This window comes from Phoxinus phoxinus (genome assembly GCF_949152265.1).
Source record: "Phoxinus phoxinus genome assembly, chromosome: 5".
Classification (NCBI taxonomy): Eukaryota; Metazoa; Chordata; class Actinopteri; order Cypriniformes; family Leuciscidae; genus Phoxinus; species Phoxinus phoxinus.
The window spans coordinates 8,181,542-8,199,486 of record NC_136880.1 but is presented as its reverse complement, the minus strand read 5'-3'; the positions used below and the strand labels follow the sequence as shown (position 1 = coordinate 8,199,486).

Here is a 17,945-nt window from a genome sequence, read left to right as displayed (position 1 = left end):
ACTGGACAACTGTTGAGGGGTGAAAACATATGCAGTCCTTATGATTGTGCATACTCAAGAATCCCTCAAGAACTGCATTGCAGAATAAATCTACTGCGCACCAGAGTCGCCAGATGGACGGTTAATGAGCTTTGAAGAAATGACGAAGGAGAAGGACGTACATACCGGCAGGTGTTGGTGGTGTCAAGGATTCCTGCTGAGCTTGTGTTGGAGTGGCAATGAGGGAAGAGGATAAGGTTGGGGGCGGCTCACGCTGGGTTCGTGTCATTGAAATATTCTGTCGGGTAAGCACACACGGATGGATTCAGGGGTCGGTTGCATAAGCATAGTCATTATCTTAAGACCGTGTCTAAGATATAGTCGGACTAACTAAAGTCACTGAAGAAAGACCATTGCATGAAATAAGCTCACAACTATCTTTATCAAGACAGTCTAAATCAACTAACAATTTAAACAAAATGTCCGACAGTGTCGTGCTCGTCACAGTTTTCCTTTGCTGAAAACATTTGCATATTAGAGGAATGCAATGTTGCCAAATCGACTTTAATGAACAAATTTAGCGATTACAGCGCAAATAGCAAAAAAAACAAGGTTTGGACCACAATAACTGAAAAAGTTAACAGCGTCCACAATTCATCAAAGATGTTCAGAAATGGTTTAAAAATATGGTTCAAGAGGCAAAAAAGGAAATATTCAAACGAAAACACCCAGCAACAGGGGAAGGACCAACTCCTAAATTGAAAAGGACAACGGAAATTATACCTCAGATGGTTTGGGGAATCCCTGGGTTGAGAGAGAGACAAGCCAGGACCAAACAACACAAAGATCCATTTTACATGTTTGTTGTAAGTTACAATGTATTAACTTTTTCTTGTCTTTCTAGAAAAATATTGTGTACCTTGCTTTTGTTTGAATGCCCGACAACAAAAGAGGTGCCATTGGCATTGCCCTAAGGGTCAGCACATCTTGTGTCGTGCCCCTGACTTCAAAAAGCACCTACATAATCATGGTATGTGCAATGTAAATAGTTACATTTTAAAGTCTTGTTTAATTTTGATTTCATTCATGTTATGATTAACTCGCCTCATATTTTGTTCGCAGATCTTTTAGTTAAATGCAAAATTACCAACAAGCCAGACAGTATGTACCTTGATACTGGTATTTAAGAGTGTTTAATATGTATTGCTCTTTGTCTACTTTAACATGTTTATAAATTGTCCCTCAGAAGGGCCATCATCAGAAAAACCAAAGGCAGGGCAGCAGGTCAAGGAACAGCAACCTGTCATTTGTATTGATGAGCGAAATGGGATTTTTGTCACCCCAAAAGATGCGTATGGATCTAGAGTCCCTGTTCACGTGAAGAAACAAATCGTCTTAGGGTTTATTGCCTTTGAGTCCCCTCTGTGTCTAGATTTTATGAGGATTGGAGTAGAAAGTGGCAATCCAGGCATTGAATGTGATCACCTTCAGAGGACAAATAGAGCTATGTGCTCTACGGCACCACCAGCACTTGAGGACTCTTAATGGTTGACAGTGGCCTGCTGTCCAAAACCCGACAAGATGAATGTGTGCAGCTAAGAAACCAAAGTATTGCTGCTGGTGTGGATTGTGTTTTTCCCATTTTTTGGCACGAGGAAACCTCTGTCAGGTTCGTGTATTTTTCAGTGTTTACTGGGGTAAGAGACAACTGGTGTCATTTCGAAAGGACCAGAGTCTCTTTTGATAGCCATCTGGGCAAGTGGCACTGCCAGTGCCGCAATAAAATGAGAAGCTGCGTGCACAGATACCTGTGCATGTGGTGGCTGTTTCAAGAGAAACCCCACCTCCTTTCTTGTCAGACTGACACAAATGCTGAAGACAGTGATGTGGATGAAATGGTCAGAGATGTTGCAGAGACAGAAGTGGCAACACTGGCTTCTACTGACATACAGGTGTTGACAGATTATTTGTGGAGGCAAAAGAGGGTGCCAGAAAACCTTCCACAGGATTTGTCAACAAAAGAACGCCAAATCCCAGACCTCTTTGAACCCCTGGAGTCCAACTATCCTTATTGCCCTGGTCCCACTCCACCAGCTTTGGGGGAGAGAGAACTAATTACACCGTATGGGACAGTGTATAGAATCTTCAGTGACTCGAGGTTAATTTTAAATTTATAGATCTCTTTTTCATGTAGTTTCCACATTGTGTTTAACATTTTAATCTTTTATACAATTTCTGTGTTCTCCAGATGTGCCAGTGTATGTGAAGAACTGCCTTGTTTGTAGACGTCCAGTGAGGTTTCAAGAATATCAGTCTGGTTTCCACAATTATTAAAACAGGACCTTTTTGACCATTCCTCTGTGTTCTTTTCTGACATCTGGACTGGCAGTGACATGACTTGAATTTCACAAATACTGTACTTCTACATGTCAGTTGTGTGTGTGTGTGTGTGTGTGTGTGTGTGTGTGTGTGTGTGAGTGTTTTTTTTAATAGAATCATATTGCCATTGGACGTTTTTTGCAAACAACGGAGGATCATGCCAACATCACTCTTCCACACAATTTAATACGAAAGGCATTTTATTAATTTCTCTGCTCTGAGGGAGTACTCCTATAACTATTCATGTGTCAGATGTGGCCACAGCCCCTTTTGGTTGCAAATGGGAATTGGAAAATCGCTTTTGATTTACCAGGTAAAACAGGGTGAGGGTGTATTGTGTGTACTGTTAATTGTGAGTGCATATAATGACTGGTCTTGATATATATTTGCTTCTTTGCTCATTGTCTTGGTTGTGTATTAGCACATCTGTTTAGACGGCCAAATTTGGACAAAATCAGCCAAGAGGATACTCAAGTTAATGTGAGGACAAGATGGGAGACACTTGAGAAGGAAATGACTGCTTCTGGGTTCTGTGATGGTAAGTGCTATTTTGGGGGTGGAATGGGGGTACCCATAGCTTAAATCCTGAAATGAAAGTTTGATTTTCCTTTTTGCATTTTAGGCAACACATTTGCCAATCCTTATTCACGTCCCTTAACATAGACTGCCTTTACTCCAGGGCTGGGTAACTGCTCTAGGCTAAGCGATATTGTTCCAAAGTCCAAAGGCCTGTCTCAGAAAGATCGTGCTTTCACCTCTAGACGTGCCTTGGAGATGGATGAAGAAGCCATTTTGCAAGTGCTGGAGTCCAAAACTCCAGTATGTAGTGTACTTTATTCTGCTAATGACGTTTTCTTCTACCATATTTTGTATTTCTATTTTTTTATTTTATTAACCATGACTTTTATATTTAGCCAAAGAAAGAAGCCTAGGTGAAAGCCTGCAATGCCCTTGGAGTTTCACACGTGGGTAGTACCACTGACTTGATAAACAGACTTGAGGAGCTACTCCTTTACAAGGACGTATACCCCAAAATGTTTGTTAAGCTTCAGAAGGCTGGTGGTAAGCCTAACAATATGGTGTCATATGTTAAAGGGTTAGTTCACCCATTTAGGAAAATGTTGTAAGACCTTCGTTCATCTTTGCAACACAAAGATATTTCTGATGAAATCCGAGAGGTTTCTGACCCCTCTATAGATTGCAACGCAGCAACCACTTTCAAGGCCCAGAAAGGTAGTAAAAAGTCTGCGTCTCCAGTAGGTCAACCTTAATGCTATGAAGCGACGAGAACACTTTTTGTACGCAAAACCTCCCCTGAAATAATCACTTTATTCAACTATATATTTTCCGTGTCAGCTATTCACGTAGTGTGAACAGTGCAGCGCTTCTGGGTTCTACTTCAGAATGCCGCTTTCAATATTGACCGTCTCCTGTGTCAGCATCACACGCATGTGTCATTGTGCTCACGTGAACCGCATCAGCCAATATTTAGCCACCAAGAAGCGCTGCACTGTTTATGTCAGGAGACGTTATATATATATATATATATATATATATATATATATTAGGGGTGTAATGATACACGCATTCGGATTGAACCGTTTGGTACGAGGATTTTGTTTCGGTTTTCGGTACGCATTTTCAAACCGAACGGTTCGTTGGACCAATTTTCCTGGCAACCAAAATTATGTTATTTCAAATGTTTGCGCTTTGCGTGTGGCAAGTGCTCATAATGTAAGAGACGCTGGCGCGACCACAACATTGCCCAACATTAAATGGCAAATGTAATGTAAGTAGTAAGTATGTAAGTGGAACAAAACTGAGCTACTCGTGAAGCCTCGTACACACTACAATCGATTTTGTCGCTGCATGTCGCCAGTCGCTGGCGATGTGGTCGCTAGTGGGCGTTCCCACTATTGGTAAGATTATGAATGACATCCAGTGACAGCGAATCAGTTTTCTTGCCGCTAAAAACAAACATTCTGGAGGGAAAATACTAAATTTAAATTGACTCGGTACATAAAAAGGCTTTTTAAGTATCGAAAATGAATGCGAAACAGAGGGCGTTTTTTTTTCCATTCCGGTAGTTTATCTACGGCAAAAGCGCAAACGCCGGTCTATCTGGGTAAACCATTTGGGCTCGGGGTCAGCACGGCGAGTACCACTGGCTGGTGCAGGAGCTGCGGCTGGATGAAGTCCGGTCCCAGCAGTACTTCAGGCTGGACAGGACCCAGTTTGACGAGCTGCTGCGGAGGGTTGGTCCCCTGATTGCAAAGGATAATACACGTTTCCGAACTGCCATTTCCCCGGAGAGAGCGGCTGGCAATTTGTTTACGGTAAGTAAGCCTATATGCGTTTACTGAACCCGGTTGATATTTACTATATGTAGAATTAACTGCAACGTTTTTATGATCCAACATGTACCGGTTATAGTTATTCTTTGATTGTTCATACACACACATGTATAATGTATGTATGTATGTACATAAAAAAAAGTATATATATATATATATATCATACATACACACAGACGTATAATATATATGCATGTATGTGTGTGTATATATATATATATATATATATATATATATATATAGCAGAGTTCCATATCTGCATGTATGTATTTAAATATATAAATATATATATATGTGTGTGTATACATACACGTATATATATATATTTATTTATTTATATATTTAAATACACACACATACATGCATATATATATATATATATATATATGCATATATATATATATATATATGCATATATATATATATATATATATATATACATATATACGTGTATGTATACACACACACATATATATATATATTTATATATTTAAATACATACATGCAGATATGGAACTCTGCTATATATATATATATATATATATATATATATATATATACACACACATACATGCATATATATTATACGTCTGTGTGTATGTATTATATATATATATATATATATACATACATATTTATACAGCAGAGTTCCACCATCGCTGGAATTTTCCAAGCTGTCTAGGGTCTATTTATGGGAAGCATGTAGTGATCCAGGCTCCCAACAGCTCTGGATCACTATTCTACAACTACAAGAGGACATTCTCTATTGTCCTCTTGGCAGTTGTAGATGCCAGATACTGTTTCCGCATCATAGATGTTGGCAGTTATGGGAAGTCCAGTGATGGTGGGACTGGTGGGGATGGGGATGGTTGTCCTTTTGGAAATGGTCTTAGAAGTGGAACCTTTGGCCTACCGGAGGACCTGCTATGGAGTGAAAACAGTATCAAAACATTCCACAAATGCACGCGAGAGATCCAAATGTGCGCGCACCAATTCACAAATGCAGGCTAGAGATCCACATGTGCGCGCACCAATTCACAAATGCAGGCTAGAGATCCACATGTGCGCGCACCAATTCACAAATGCAGGCTAGAGATCCACGAATGCACGCGACAGATCCACACACACACACAGTGATCCACAAATGCACGCGAGATTCACGCACACACAGCGTTCCACGAATACACACACACACAGACACACGGCAATCATGCATTATTGTCCTTACATTGCTTTGCTCACAATCCACAACTTTGCTTTATCTGTACCTGTAATTTGTGTTCTGCCTTAAGAATGCATCTGAATATGCGCTTTTGTATCTGTGGAATCTTTTGAGACTGTCGTTCCGCGGCCCTGATTCACAAATGCACACAAGCATATCTGTCCCCATTACCTGCACAGATGCGATATGGTGTCTTCCTCCAGAGGGCGCAAACCGGCCTTCCAGCTGAATCTGAAGTTTTTCTGTAACTATTGGCCAACTACAAGGCTGCACGTTTTCTTTTGTTTATATTATCGTAGTTCTGAATGTACTTTGTAATCTAATATAATAACCCCTCCCCCCACACACACAAATGGAAATTAATATATTTTCAGCAATTACCTGTATGTTTTGCTTTCCTTATTTTTAAAGAAAGGATGCTGCTTCCACATAATTTAACCAACAAAGTACGATATTTCTTTCAAAAGAATCCACAAGTATTACCCTCAAGCAAATCATTACATGTAAAAGTTTGAAAATGAGATGCAAGGTTGTGGGTTCGATCCCAGGGGATTGCATATACCTATGTATAAATGTATAGGATAATGCAATGTAAGTCGCTTTGGATAAAAGCGTCTGCTGAATGCATAAATGTAAATGTAAAACTTTACATCCCTTACTATACATCCCCTTACGCGACTATACTATATGTATGCAGGTAAAGTTGAATCTACTATATCAACTTTAAATATATCACTGGGCCATACAGTATACAAGGAATAAATCCACCATTAGAATATAAAGCAGCGGATAGTTAGAATGCAATGTGTTAAACGTTAGTCAAATAATGGAGAAACTAAAGATTAACTCAGAGGATAACCATATCAATGTGTGGTCGTTATCACACATAGTTAGAGGCAATCTGATCATACTGTATGTGGTGTTTTTATTTTTGCATATAATCAGTATACGCTCGGACCAGGGAGTTGAAAATGTGGATGTGGCCAGGCTTATGATGTCTGTACGTGGGCCAGACAGTGCATGCTTCATAACAGGGAAAAGTGTGCACAATCAAAGGTAAAATGATAGTGGTTATCCTGTAACTGTATAAAACAACTAAAACTACATAAATAGTTTGTGCTCATTTAATTTTTTTATTTAAGCTTTTTTGCCCCTGAACCTATCCTGTGTTCTTTAAATTAGCTGGACAGTGTTTTCATTCATAACCATCACCTGGTTAACTTCATATGTTGTTAAACAGAATTGAGCGGTTATGGCGAGATGTTTGGGATGGAGTCACATCCATCTACTTTGCTACCCTCTCCTACCTTGAGAGCCATGGACTGCTGGACCCCAACAATAACATTGAGTTATTCTGCTGCCACTATGTGTTTTTGCCAAGACTTCAGGCAAGCCTTGATATGTTTCGGGATGCATGGGACAACCACTCAATAAGAACAGAGAGAAACATGACCCCAAACCAGCTCTGGGAATTAGGGCAGAGTGAAAATCCTGTTCCTGGTGTGGAGAATGATGAGGTACTGTATGATAAAAAAAGTCAGTTATTCACTGTCTGTGTGTGTCTCTCTCTCTCTCTCTCTCTCTCTCTCTCTCTCTCTCTCTCTCTCTCTCTCTCTCTCATTTATTTATTTTTAATTATTTTATTTGATTCATATATTAGATTTGTATAATACATCTTTAATATAAAACTACCCAAAATAATAATACAAAACATTTTCTGGGCCAAATTATCTTAATTAATTGATTAATTTTGTTTGCATTTTTTTTTTAGGACTTACATTTTGACTGGGAAGACAGTGGTGGGCATATTCATTCCCACAGCAAACACCATCCTCACTCAACTACAACTAGAGCAACTAAAGAATTCAATTGACCCAATGGAACAATCAGAATCATTTGGGATGGACATTTACATAAATACACGAGAGTTTGTTCGTTCTTTATTGCAAGTTTAATGTGTATATACAGTGCTATGCATATGTTTAGACACCCATGCTAAAGTTGACTAAAAAGAGGAATAAAAATTATTTTTTCTCTTAAATGTAAGGCATTAAGATTTTTTTATACCTCTTTTTAGTCAACTTTAGCATGGGTGTCTAAACTTATGCATAGCACTGTACACACACACACACTTACACACACACTGAGAGGCTTCGGCTGCCAACCCGCTATCTGAACTTTTACCAATTTAAAGATGATGTGATTGTGTGTCTCCGCTCTGTCAACACAGGGTTTGGCCTTGTTTAGTTTTAAACAGTGTGCTGTGGTATTTTTTTCCTGTTGTCTTGCTGTTGATCAATTCGTAATTAAATGGACCATTTTACACCATTTTCTGAGGTTAAAGGAAAAATTTAATGAAAGTTCTGTCACCATTTACTCACCCTTAAGTTGTTTCACACCTGTATGAGTTTCTTTCTTCAGCTGAACACAAATGAAGATATTTTGAAGAATGTCAGAAACCAGACAGTTGACAGTAGCCATTGACTTGCATAGTATTTTTTTTTTTCTACTATGGAATTTAATGGGTTCGTCTGGTTTAACCGTCTGGTTTCTGACATTCGTGAAAATATCTTCATTTGTGTTCAGCTGAAGAAAGAAACTCATACAGGTGTGAAACAACTTAAAGCTTTAATTTTTCGGTGAACTATTCCTGTTTACACAGATTGAGAAAAACATGTTTGGCAAATGAACCATTAAATTTAAAGTGGTCTTGTGTTGTGGTTGCAGCCTAATAAATATTAGGGGTGTAACGATTCACTCGTTTTCTCGATGCATCGATTACAAATCCTGACGATGCATATGCATCGATCTTGAAACTTGCATTTTGAATCGTGAATCGTTTATTTCGGTCAATAATCGATTAAAAATGCTAAGAATCGAATTAATTACGATTCTGTAGCGATTCAGTGCTTTAAATATATATAAACATTAAATGACGACATGCGCGAATTAAAGGATAATTCCGGTATTTAACACCTTGAGTCTATATTGTAGTTTGTTTTGGATGAACAAGAGTGGTGAACAACATTTTTTTGACAATGGTTCCTCTCTCGAGTTTTTGACTATAATAGAATTGGCCATGGACCCATTTAACATTGGAGTCAATGGCCATGTCCGAAAATGAGAGACATTGTGCACCGTCATTTCGCGTCCTCCCAGTCCCAGCTCTAATTCACAGATACTCGCTGCACTCTTTACCATCTTTCACTAGATTTCGCTCGCACTCGGTCCCACATACAGCTCTCATCTACAGATCTGTGAGCAGTGCATGTGTGAGCTCTGATGTTCACGTGAGCAGATGACAGTTTTCTATCGAACAGTCTTGAGTCAAACCGCTCAAGCCATTGATAAAGTTGGCATGTCATTGCGTGGGCACTATGAAATAAAACGCTTTCATTACTTGGAAACGTGCCGTTATTTTCTTTAAGATAAGATAATGAAGTTTTACGGAAATGGGTCATACCATTGAGATTACCCGTCCTGAGCCGGTAAAGTAAAACCCCTTATTCAAGGGCGCGCATTTATTACATGGAAAGAGCAAACGCATAATAGGTGTCTAAAATGCATACCCACGATTCCGATGAATCATGAATAATACATTTAATTTAAGTTAATTTTGTTAAACTGAATGTACGAAAGAAAACAGCTGAAATAACTACAACATTAATAACACAGAAATAAGTACGCGTGGTTGATCTATCAATCAGATGCGCATTAAAGTTGCGTTCGTAATCGTTAATATAGCAAGAGTAGACACCCGGCGCTTTTTCTTTCAGAATCATAAGGAAAATGTTCAGTATAATGAAAACAAAGAGGGCTTTTCTTACTATTCCATAAGGAAAAGTTAGTTAAGGTTTAGTTGGGAAAGTGCTATTTTTAGTCTCGCCATGGAAGGATGTATACCAGGAACACTTTACGGTTGTGTATCCCTTAAAACTATCCTACACAATAGTTAGCATGAACTAACAATACCTTTAAAACCTTTTTAAATCTTGGCTTATATACATTTATACAAATGCTTATGTATAGGCTATTGAACTATTTTTTTTATAATAATAGATTCATTAAAACTAACATGAACTAACATTAACAATGAACAAAATGTTGTTGCTTTTTTTTGTCCTCACTCTCTCACTCTCTATTTATATGTGTGTGTGTGTTTTGTTTGTCTCTTCATAATATTAAGACATGTATTGTTTCTTTATAATATTAAGGTTGAACCATTAATGTTAAACTATTTTAATGATGTCTTTAATTAGTACCAGTCAGCACTGTGGTGGCAAGAGTCAGCCCGTGATCATGGAGATGCTCTGTCGAGCTTTAAACACCTCTGTGGCCATACTGTTCAGTACGGCCATATGAACGTCAAAGTATGAACGGTCAAAATGACCGCTATGGTCGTTCTAGTAGTTTTGGATTTCCGGTAGTTCTAGTGTTAACTCCCGGATATGATGTCAATATAGGCTATTGCTTGGAAATGTCTTGTTATTATAAGTCTAGCTGTATGATATATCATAAACATAAGAATGTTTCTTACCGCATGCTGCTATACATTGCATTCATCTCCATCTATATTATTTTATCATTATTTTAATCATTCTTCTGATTTCTGCTTTCTTTTTCAAATTGTATTTGTATGTGACAGGCCACCCAAAAAATTCACCCAAAAAAACAGGTTTAAAAAAACTTGAGGGCGAGTAAATGATGACAGAATTAAAAATTTTGGATGAACTATCAACTTTAAGTTATTATCACTTCTTATTGTAATTTCTCAGATGAATTGCCACATTCCAACAATATGTTCTATGTTTGTTGTACTGTACCTCTGTTCACTCCAACAAACTGATGCATCCTCTAAAGACTGCATCCTATTTCCTACACGCAAATCAGGCCACTGGACCCATATGTGTATTCTTCAAATGAGGAACTCTTTTCCAAAACGCTATAAATCCATTTCAATAGGTTTCAGGATTTTTTTTTTTTTACCTAGACCCACACATTTTGTGAATATTCAACTTGAAAGTTAAAATGTTGTTTTTTTTGCTCAGTCTGAACATGTTGAACAATGAATATTAAATGAAACAACAATATTGTTGATGATAAATTCAAAGTTAATTTAATTTTTTTTTCAAAATGCTATAAATCCATCCATTTTGTCAAAAAAATTATGGTTTGACTTTTCTTTTCTTTTTTAAACAACAAGAGAACATGTAACATATAATCAGGGACTCATACTATAAATTATTATAAATTAATTATAATAATGATAACAAGTTATTTTGTAATACATATTCAATATAAATATAAAACATATAATACACATATAAATACAGAGTCATTTTTAGTAAAGTGTAAAACCTGTAACAAATAGAACCAATTTGTCCACTACATATGCATGAAAAAAAAATGAATTATTATATTCAAAAATTAACAATGCATTCAATAGTGCAATACATTCAGTAAGGCATACAGTAAAGTGTCTAACCTGTTAAACAGCAGGACCATTGTGTCTGCTATACATAAAAAATAAAAAATAAATCACATAGTGTGTGTATGAGATGTGCTTTGAGTGTGTGAAGAGAGAGAGAGAGAGAGAGAGAGAGAGAGAGAGAGAGAGAGAGCATCTTCATTGTCAGTCGCCTGATACAGTGCATCATCATAAAAAGCCCTCACAGCATCAGACACACCTATTGCTCCTATTAGTGCCAGCACATCTCTCTTTTTTGCGGCCTTTAACACACTATGGAAGCAATACTCCCCATTGTAAGTCGTCTTTACACCCATCTTGTTGGTACTCAAGTCAAGCATTCGTGCTTCACTGATTTTAAAGCTTTTCTGAGCCTTAACACAGCGTTTTGAGGCTGACCTGTAATCAAACGCCTCCCAGTCTGTGCCATAACATGTACCTTGCCGAATTGCTGCAGGATGGCGTGGTATTCCTGTGGTAGCAGAATTGTGTCCGTTTTCCTGATCTTCTGCTCAATTCTGCCAAAGACTCGGTCTGCAGGGAGATAACTGTGGCCCCGTACTGGAAAGGTGTGCTCTATGCCAAGGTTGGGGAAAAGCTGGCGAAGCTCCATCAGCATGGACACCATGCTCATGTTCTTGTTCTGCCCATAACAAGAGTCGCTGAACAGCCGAAGCCCCCTGAATCTGCTGACTTTTTCCTGAAGTTGAACCTTGAGGCAGTCATTCAGCGCAGAAGCAATCATATTGCTGTCTTTGCTACCCTCATTCTCCTGCCACACATACAGATGGACATCATCTTTAGCATGGTAACTGTTCTCCCCATGGTGCACAACCACACCAAACAGGTACAGATACATCTGGCGTGAGTAATAGGCCTGTCCTATCGTGGTTTTTGGAAGGACCAGGTTTTGCATCATATCAAAACAGAGGGTCACATGACCTTCAGCAACCCTGCCTAACATGTCATAAAAAGCGCACACTCTGCGACGATGCAAGATGAATGATGCCGATTCCATCCTCTTCTCTGTGTCAGTAAGGTTTGCGTCTGTAATCCTGATCTTGTACTTGGCACAATCAGCGCATGCATCTGTAGCTGGGTGACCGAAGCCAAGATTGAATTCCTTGGAAAACACAGAGTAATAGAGGGAATAGCTGGTTTGAGCATGGCTCTGAGCCTCAAAGAGCTCATGCATCTTGTGCACATTCAGGTCACTGGGGAGATACTTGCGGCCTGGTGCTCCTCTGCGGCCAGGTGAAGGACTGTATGTGCTCAACAATGAGTTGCCTTCTCCTTGCATGCTCCTCACTGTGTCGTGCACCACCTCTTCTCTCTGGGCGAGCCTCAGCAGTCTCAGCGTAATATTGGGCCACACGGTCTTTGCTGATGCCTGTGAAAGAAAATTATTTAGATTGTCATATACATTGGAGCCCGTATGAAATAAACAGAATTACACACAACTAACTTGCTATTACTCCCTCCCCCATTTCAGTTTTCTCCTTAGCAGGGGTTAGGAACCTCTTTTGCTTAAAGGATTAGCTTCTGGTCCTACCTAGGATATCTAAGTCCACTAAAGGAGGGAGGGCTTTTTCACATCTAGCTCCTAAACTCTGGAATAGCCTGATATTGTCCGAGGCTCAGACTCGCTCTCCCAGTTTAAAACTAGATTAAAGACGCATCTCTTTAGCCAAGCATTCACATGATGCATCTCATACCTTTTATACTACAGTAATCAGATCAAATGCATTCATATTATGAACAGCAGCTACGCTAATTATTTCCCATCTGCTTTTTTGCTGTTATCTCGGGACGCCAGTCGTACTCTGAAAGTTGTACTTGAAACAACGAAAGTTGTACTCACCAAACACTTTTATGAAGGTCGCCTTGCAAATGGCCACCTTCTCTGGACGAATGTTGTTCAAAAGACTGTACTTAACAGATAAGTACAGTCTGGTCTTTTTGTTTGTTAACGTCCTGGACTTTCGGACGCTTCATTGTCACTTGCGTGATGTCCATGAGATGAAGTATCGCCTGGTCCTGGTCAACCTTGTTTGTTTTTTTTTATAAAAATTGTTGAAATTTACCATCAGATCGTCCGGCGACAGCCTCTCGGCCTGACAGAAACCTTTGGCAGCAGCTTTGTGTTGACATCCCACTGTTGTTATTAACGCAGTACCCGAGTGACGAACCTTCTTTTTTTGTGGTTTTTTTGTGGTTTTCTTTGTCCAGTCTGTGTTTTCTACCCCCAGGTGTAGGTCTCACTGGCTCATCAAAAGTGTTATCACAGTTTAAAGCACTCATTTTTATGAATGAATGAACGTAAACAAACAGCTGTTCAGAGCGCCAGCTACGCTGTTGGATTACGTAGAACGCTCACCGAATTCTGATTGGTCGAGGGGATGTATCGCGTTTAGGCTAAAAAATAAAGTACTTCTGTGTTCCAGTAGAAGTTTTATGCATTATATATTGTTAATATTTGTTTAATTATTTTACATATATCTATACAAAATATAATGGAACTGTTCATTGTGCCATATAACTCATTGTTCATTGTTCCATATAACCATATATTGTTCCATATAACCATATATTGTTCCATATAACTTGTTCCATATAACAGTTTCACAGACAAGGCTCAAACTAGTCAAGATTCACAACAGTAATGTTTTTGTATGGCATGTTTATAAAAGCAACTTTAATGTCCTAATTGAACTAAGGCCTTATCCTGGGATAATCTAAACCCTATCGGTGAAACCGGCTTCAAAGTTTAAAATAATTAGTCCAGTGGTTCAGTTCAACACTATGTTCTCTGGCTTTAGATAGGCATAGACAGTGGCATTTAAAAAAAAAAAAATTACACCTGCTCCCTAGTTCATGTAACCGTGCCACATTTAAAAACTCATAACATTAAGGCCACATTTACACATAGCCGGGTATTTAGAGAAACTAATATTTTCCCCCCCCTCCGTTTTCAATAATAACATCGTGCACACAACCCGCATAAATACGCTGTCGAGCGCCATCATAACTATGCCAAACCTATGGGCGGCAGTGTAGGGAGAAGGATAAAGCCATGCAAGCCAATCAGAATCCTCAGAATCGACAAGAGAGAACCTAAAACCCCGTTTCTCCCAGTTGACACGACAACATATAACCGGCGTTTTCAGAAATCTCCACTTTGGCCGGAGTTTTTAGAAATAATCGTTTTCTGGGATAAAAACGCCGTTTTCGTGCAAATGACAGGCCAAAACGCAGAGAAATATCTGCGTTTTCCAATCGTGTAAACGGGGCCTAAGACTGTCTATACCTGCAACATGGCTAAAAGATAAAGATAGATCCAGGATCTTGGAAGCATGTGAAAAATAGTTTTTTTATTAAAAGCAAAGAATGCGTCGTTTTGTGTGTGGGGCGGGCTCTTTAAATGCAAATGAGCTGATGCGCAGGGGGCGGAGCCTCAACAGCTTGTTCTTAGCAGAGCCATATAGAGCCCTTTGTGGGTTTACGGTGTGTAAACCCACGAATGTAGATGTTTGTAGTGATGTCACTAGCCCGGGAGGAAGCTTGTGTAGTCCCTACCAGTTGTTTGTTGTAGTCCTTAAAAAGTGATTTCTGTAAGAGAAAATATCTACCTTTGCTTTGAACTTTGAACATAGTAACTATGCAGATGTTGTGTATGATTAAACAGCAACATTACACACTAACTAAAGTTAGAAAAGTGAAATCATAATCAACCACCCCTTTAAAAATGTGTTCTCTGTTTGACAGTATGCACTGTATAATGTGTTTAACTGGGAGTTTGACTTCACCCAGGTAAGCACTATCCCTTCTCTTTCTATTTTTTGGAAAAGTATTACTTTTGGACATTTTAAACATCCATTTACAAATGTATCTTTTGTTTTTCAGGATGATATGGCCCATATCAGGCGGTGGTGGGTGATTCTACTCTTATCAAAAATGACACATGGAAGGAATAGATAGAATATGTAAATAAAACCATTTTGGCTAAGTAATGTTTGGTAATTTAATAATTGTTTTTTTGTTTTTTAGAAAGAGGAAGTGCACATCAGCCATGATGCTTCATGTTTTGTGTGATGTACAATAAACTTCATAAAGCTCATCAGAAAAGTTTTGGCCATCATTCGGACGGAGTCTACTCTACTACAACAGGGTTGTAGAGGATAAAAGGCAAGCAAGTGACAACATAAATTGTAGTGGATAAAAGCAAGATGACAACATAACCGAACATAAGTTATAACCGTAATTAAACTAAACTAGGCTATACCTGTTCTATCTCCATACAGCATATATTCTCTGGAGGCATTATTGTCCGACTCCGGTTTGAACTGAACGACGCTGAGAGCTTCTGATATTTTCATTGTGTCCTGACTGAGGAGCATGAGCTCTTGAAGCTCCGCCCTCTTCTTTAAAAGGGGGCCGGCAGCAGCAGCTCATTTGCATTTAAAGGGATACACACTGATACGGAACATTTTTGCTCACCCCCAAAAAAGTGACAATTTTAACATGTTATCAACTTCTTCATTTATATAGTGCTTTTAACAATGTAGATTGTTTCAAAGCAGCTTTACAGTGATAAACGGATAAAAAATATTTTATAAAAAATTATACACACTCCGGGGACATCAGAGACTTATTGTACATCTCTTAAAATAGGGCATAATAGCTTCCCTTTAAGATGTTTCAAGGCTCATTCCTATGTAATAGTTGCACTTTAACAAGCATTTCTGCACTTCAACTTTGTTTATACCATATATATGTACAAATCAGTTTAGCTTACTTTCTTTGTTTGTTACTCATTAATCTATTTAATCTATCTATTACTAATCTACTCATTTATTGTATGTGTTTTTAAGGATTTATTATCAACAACTTATTCATAGCAAGCCAGGAACAACAGAAATACACAATTTCACTGAATCTGGCCCTGCATATAGATGCAGTTTCTTTCAAAAAAAAAGATTAATAATAAAAAATTTCCAGACTTCTAATAGGTTTAATTTGTGCAGATGTTCTACAATGCATAAGTGCAATCTACAAAGTTAGTCTAACAATGTTTATCTTATTACCATTACAACCTGTTGACTATCTGTGCTGTTATTTGGATTGGAATGCACTCTTACTCATTAAAAATAAAATAAAACAATGAAAAAATAGACCTAATACATTTATCAATAGTTGATTTCCATTAGCTTAATGTGCTTAATGTAAGTGTAGTCATTGAAGTTGCACAACCCACTCCACTAGATGGCAGCCGTGTGCCATGTTTTATCACTGTGGAGGTTTAAGAGAGAAATCTCAAACTATATGGTAAATACACATTCGTGGATTGGCAGATGCTTGTATCTGAAGCTAATTGCATTGAAGTTAAACATTTTATAAGATTCAAACCAGTAACATTACTGTTAATGGTGCCATGCTTTAGCAGTATAGTGAGTACAGCTAAGGGAAGACAGGGCATGACTGGAAATCAAGTTAAATCACATGTAAATAATAACAATCTTTATATAATAATCTTTGTGTGTGCACCGTATGTCTATACCTGTTCGCCCTCGAGCTCAATATGCTTCAGCTCCCAGAAGCAGCACATGGTCTCAACCCTCTCCAGATAGTGGGAAAAGGCCAGTTTTCCCAAATGCATGCTGGCCTGTTTGAATTGAGCAGATTCATCTGGAGTCTCTGTGTTTTTCAGCAGGGTCACTTCGATCACTGGCCTCTCCTGGCTTGGTTGCTTTTTAGGGCTATAGATGCGTAAAAAGAAAGTTAAAATGAATTAGTCCATCAGTAAAATTCTGCAGCAGGAAGTGAATGCACTCAATTCCAAATAAAGAAATTAAAAAGCATTCATATGTTGTTGTTATATTATATCTATTACGTTTGTTAGACACGAGCCATGATGAAAACTGTAATTGTACAATACTTTCTGTTGTAATTCATCAAAGCAGACAACAACAAGACTCCAGACTATTCAGTTCTGCACCACTGCCAATTTTTCTTTAGCCTTGTCATTATTATGTTCACAACTTGTAATAATTACTTTCATTAGCTCATGTTCCTTCCTAAAATGAATACACAATGTTATCTAAATGCATGGTTTGTGTATTATCATAGAACTGCACATTTCTGACATATTACTTTGACACAGTCACCTCTGATAAAAGATTACTCTAAATTGTAATAGACTCATGCGTTTTCTGTAAAGCTGCTTTGAAACATTGTATTGTGAAAAGCGCTATACATATTTTTGTTTAAAAAAAATTACAAAATACATATTTTTTACAAATACAACTGTTTTTTTTTTTATCAGATATTATAACTTAGCCTAGTTCTGCTTATGGTTATTAGACTACATGACTAGACTACACTCTGCATTTGTAGGGTTTAAACATTTGTTAGTTAGTTTTTTAATTCACAAAAAAACTATTTCCTAAAAATTGCAACATGCTATTTAATTGCAACTTGTCACATGGCTCGTATAATAAAGCTGATATATGTTGTTTTAAATGTTAACGTTGGCATATGAAGTAGG

General features: G+C 38.1%; 1 protein-coding gene across 1 annotated transcript in view; it reads right to left on the bottom strand.

Moving 5' to 3' along the window:
* Nucleotides 1–11,564: 11,564 nt before the first annotated feature.
* LOC306998452 (uncharacterized protein) overlaps nt 11,565–17,945 on the bottom strand; it is a 460,366-nt gene continuing 453,985 nt past the window's right edge. Inside the window, exon 2 of the mRNA XM_079612542.1 lies at nt 11,565–17,157. Within this exon, the coding sequence (XP_079468668.1) occupies nt 11,730–12,701 (972 nt within the window). The 5' untranslated portion in view covers nt 12,702–17,157 and the 3' untranslated portion in view covers nt 11,565–11,729. The remainder of the gene's footprint in view (nt 17,158–17,945) is intronic.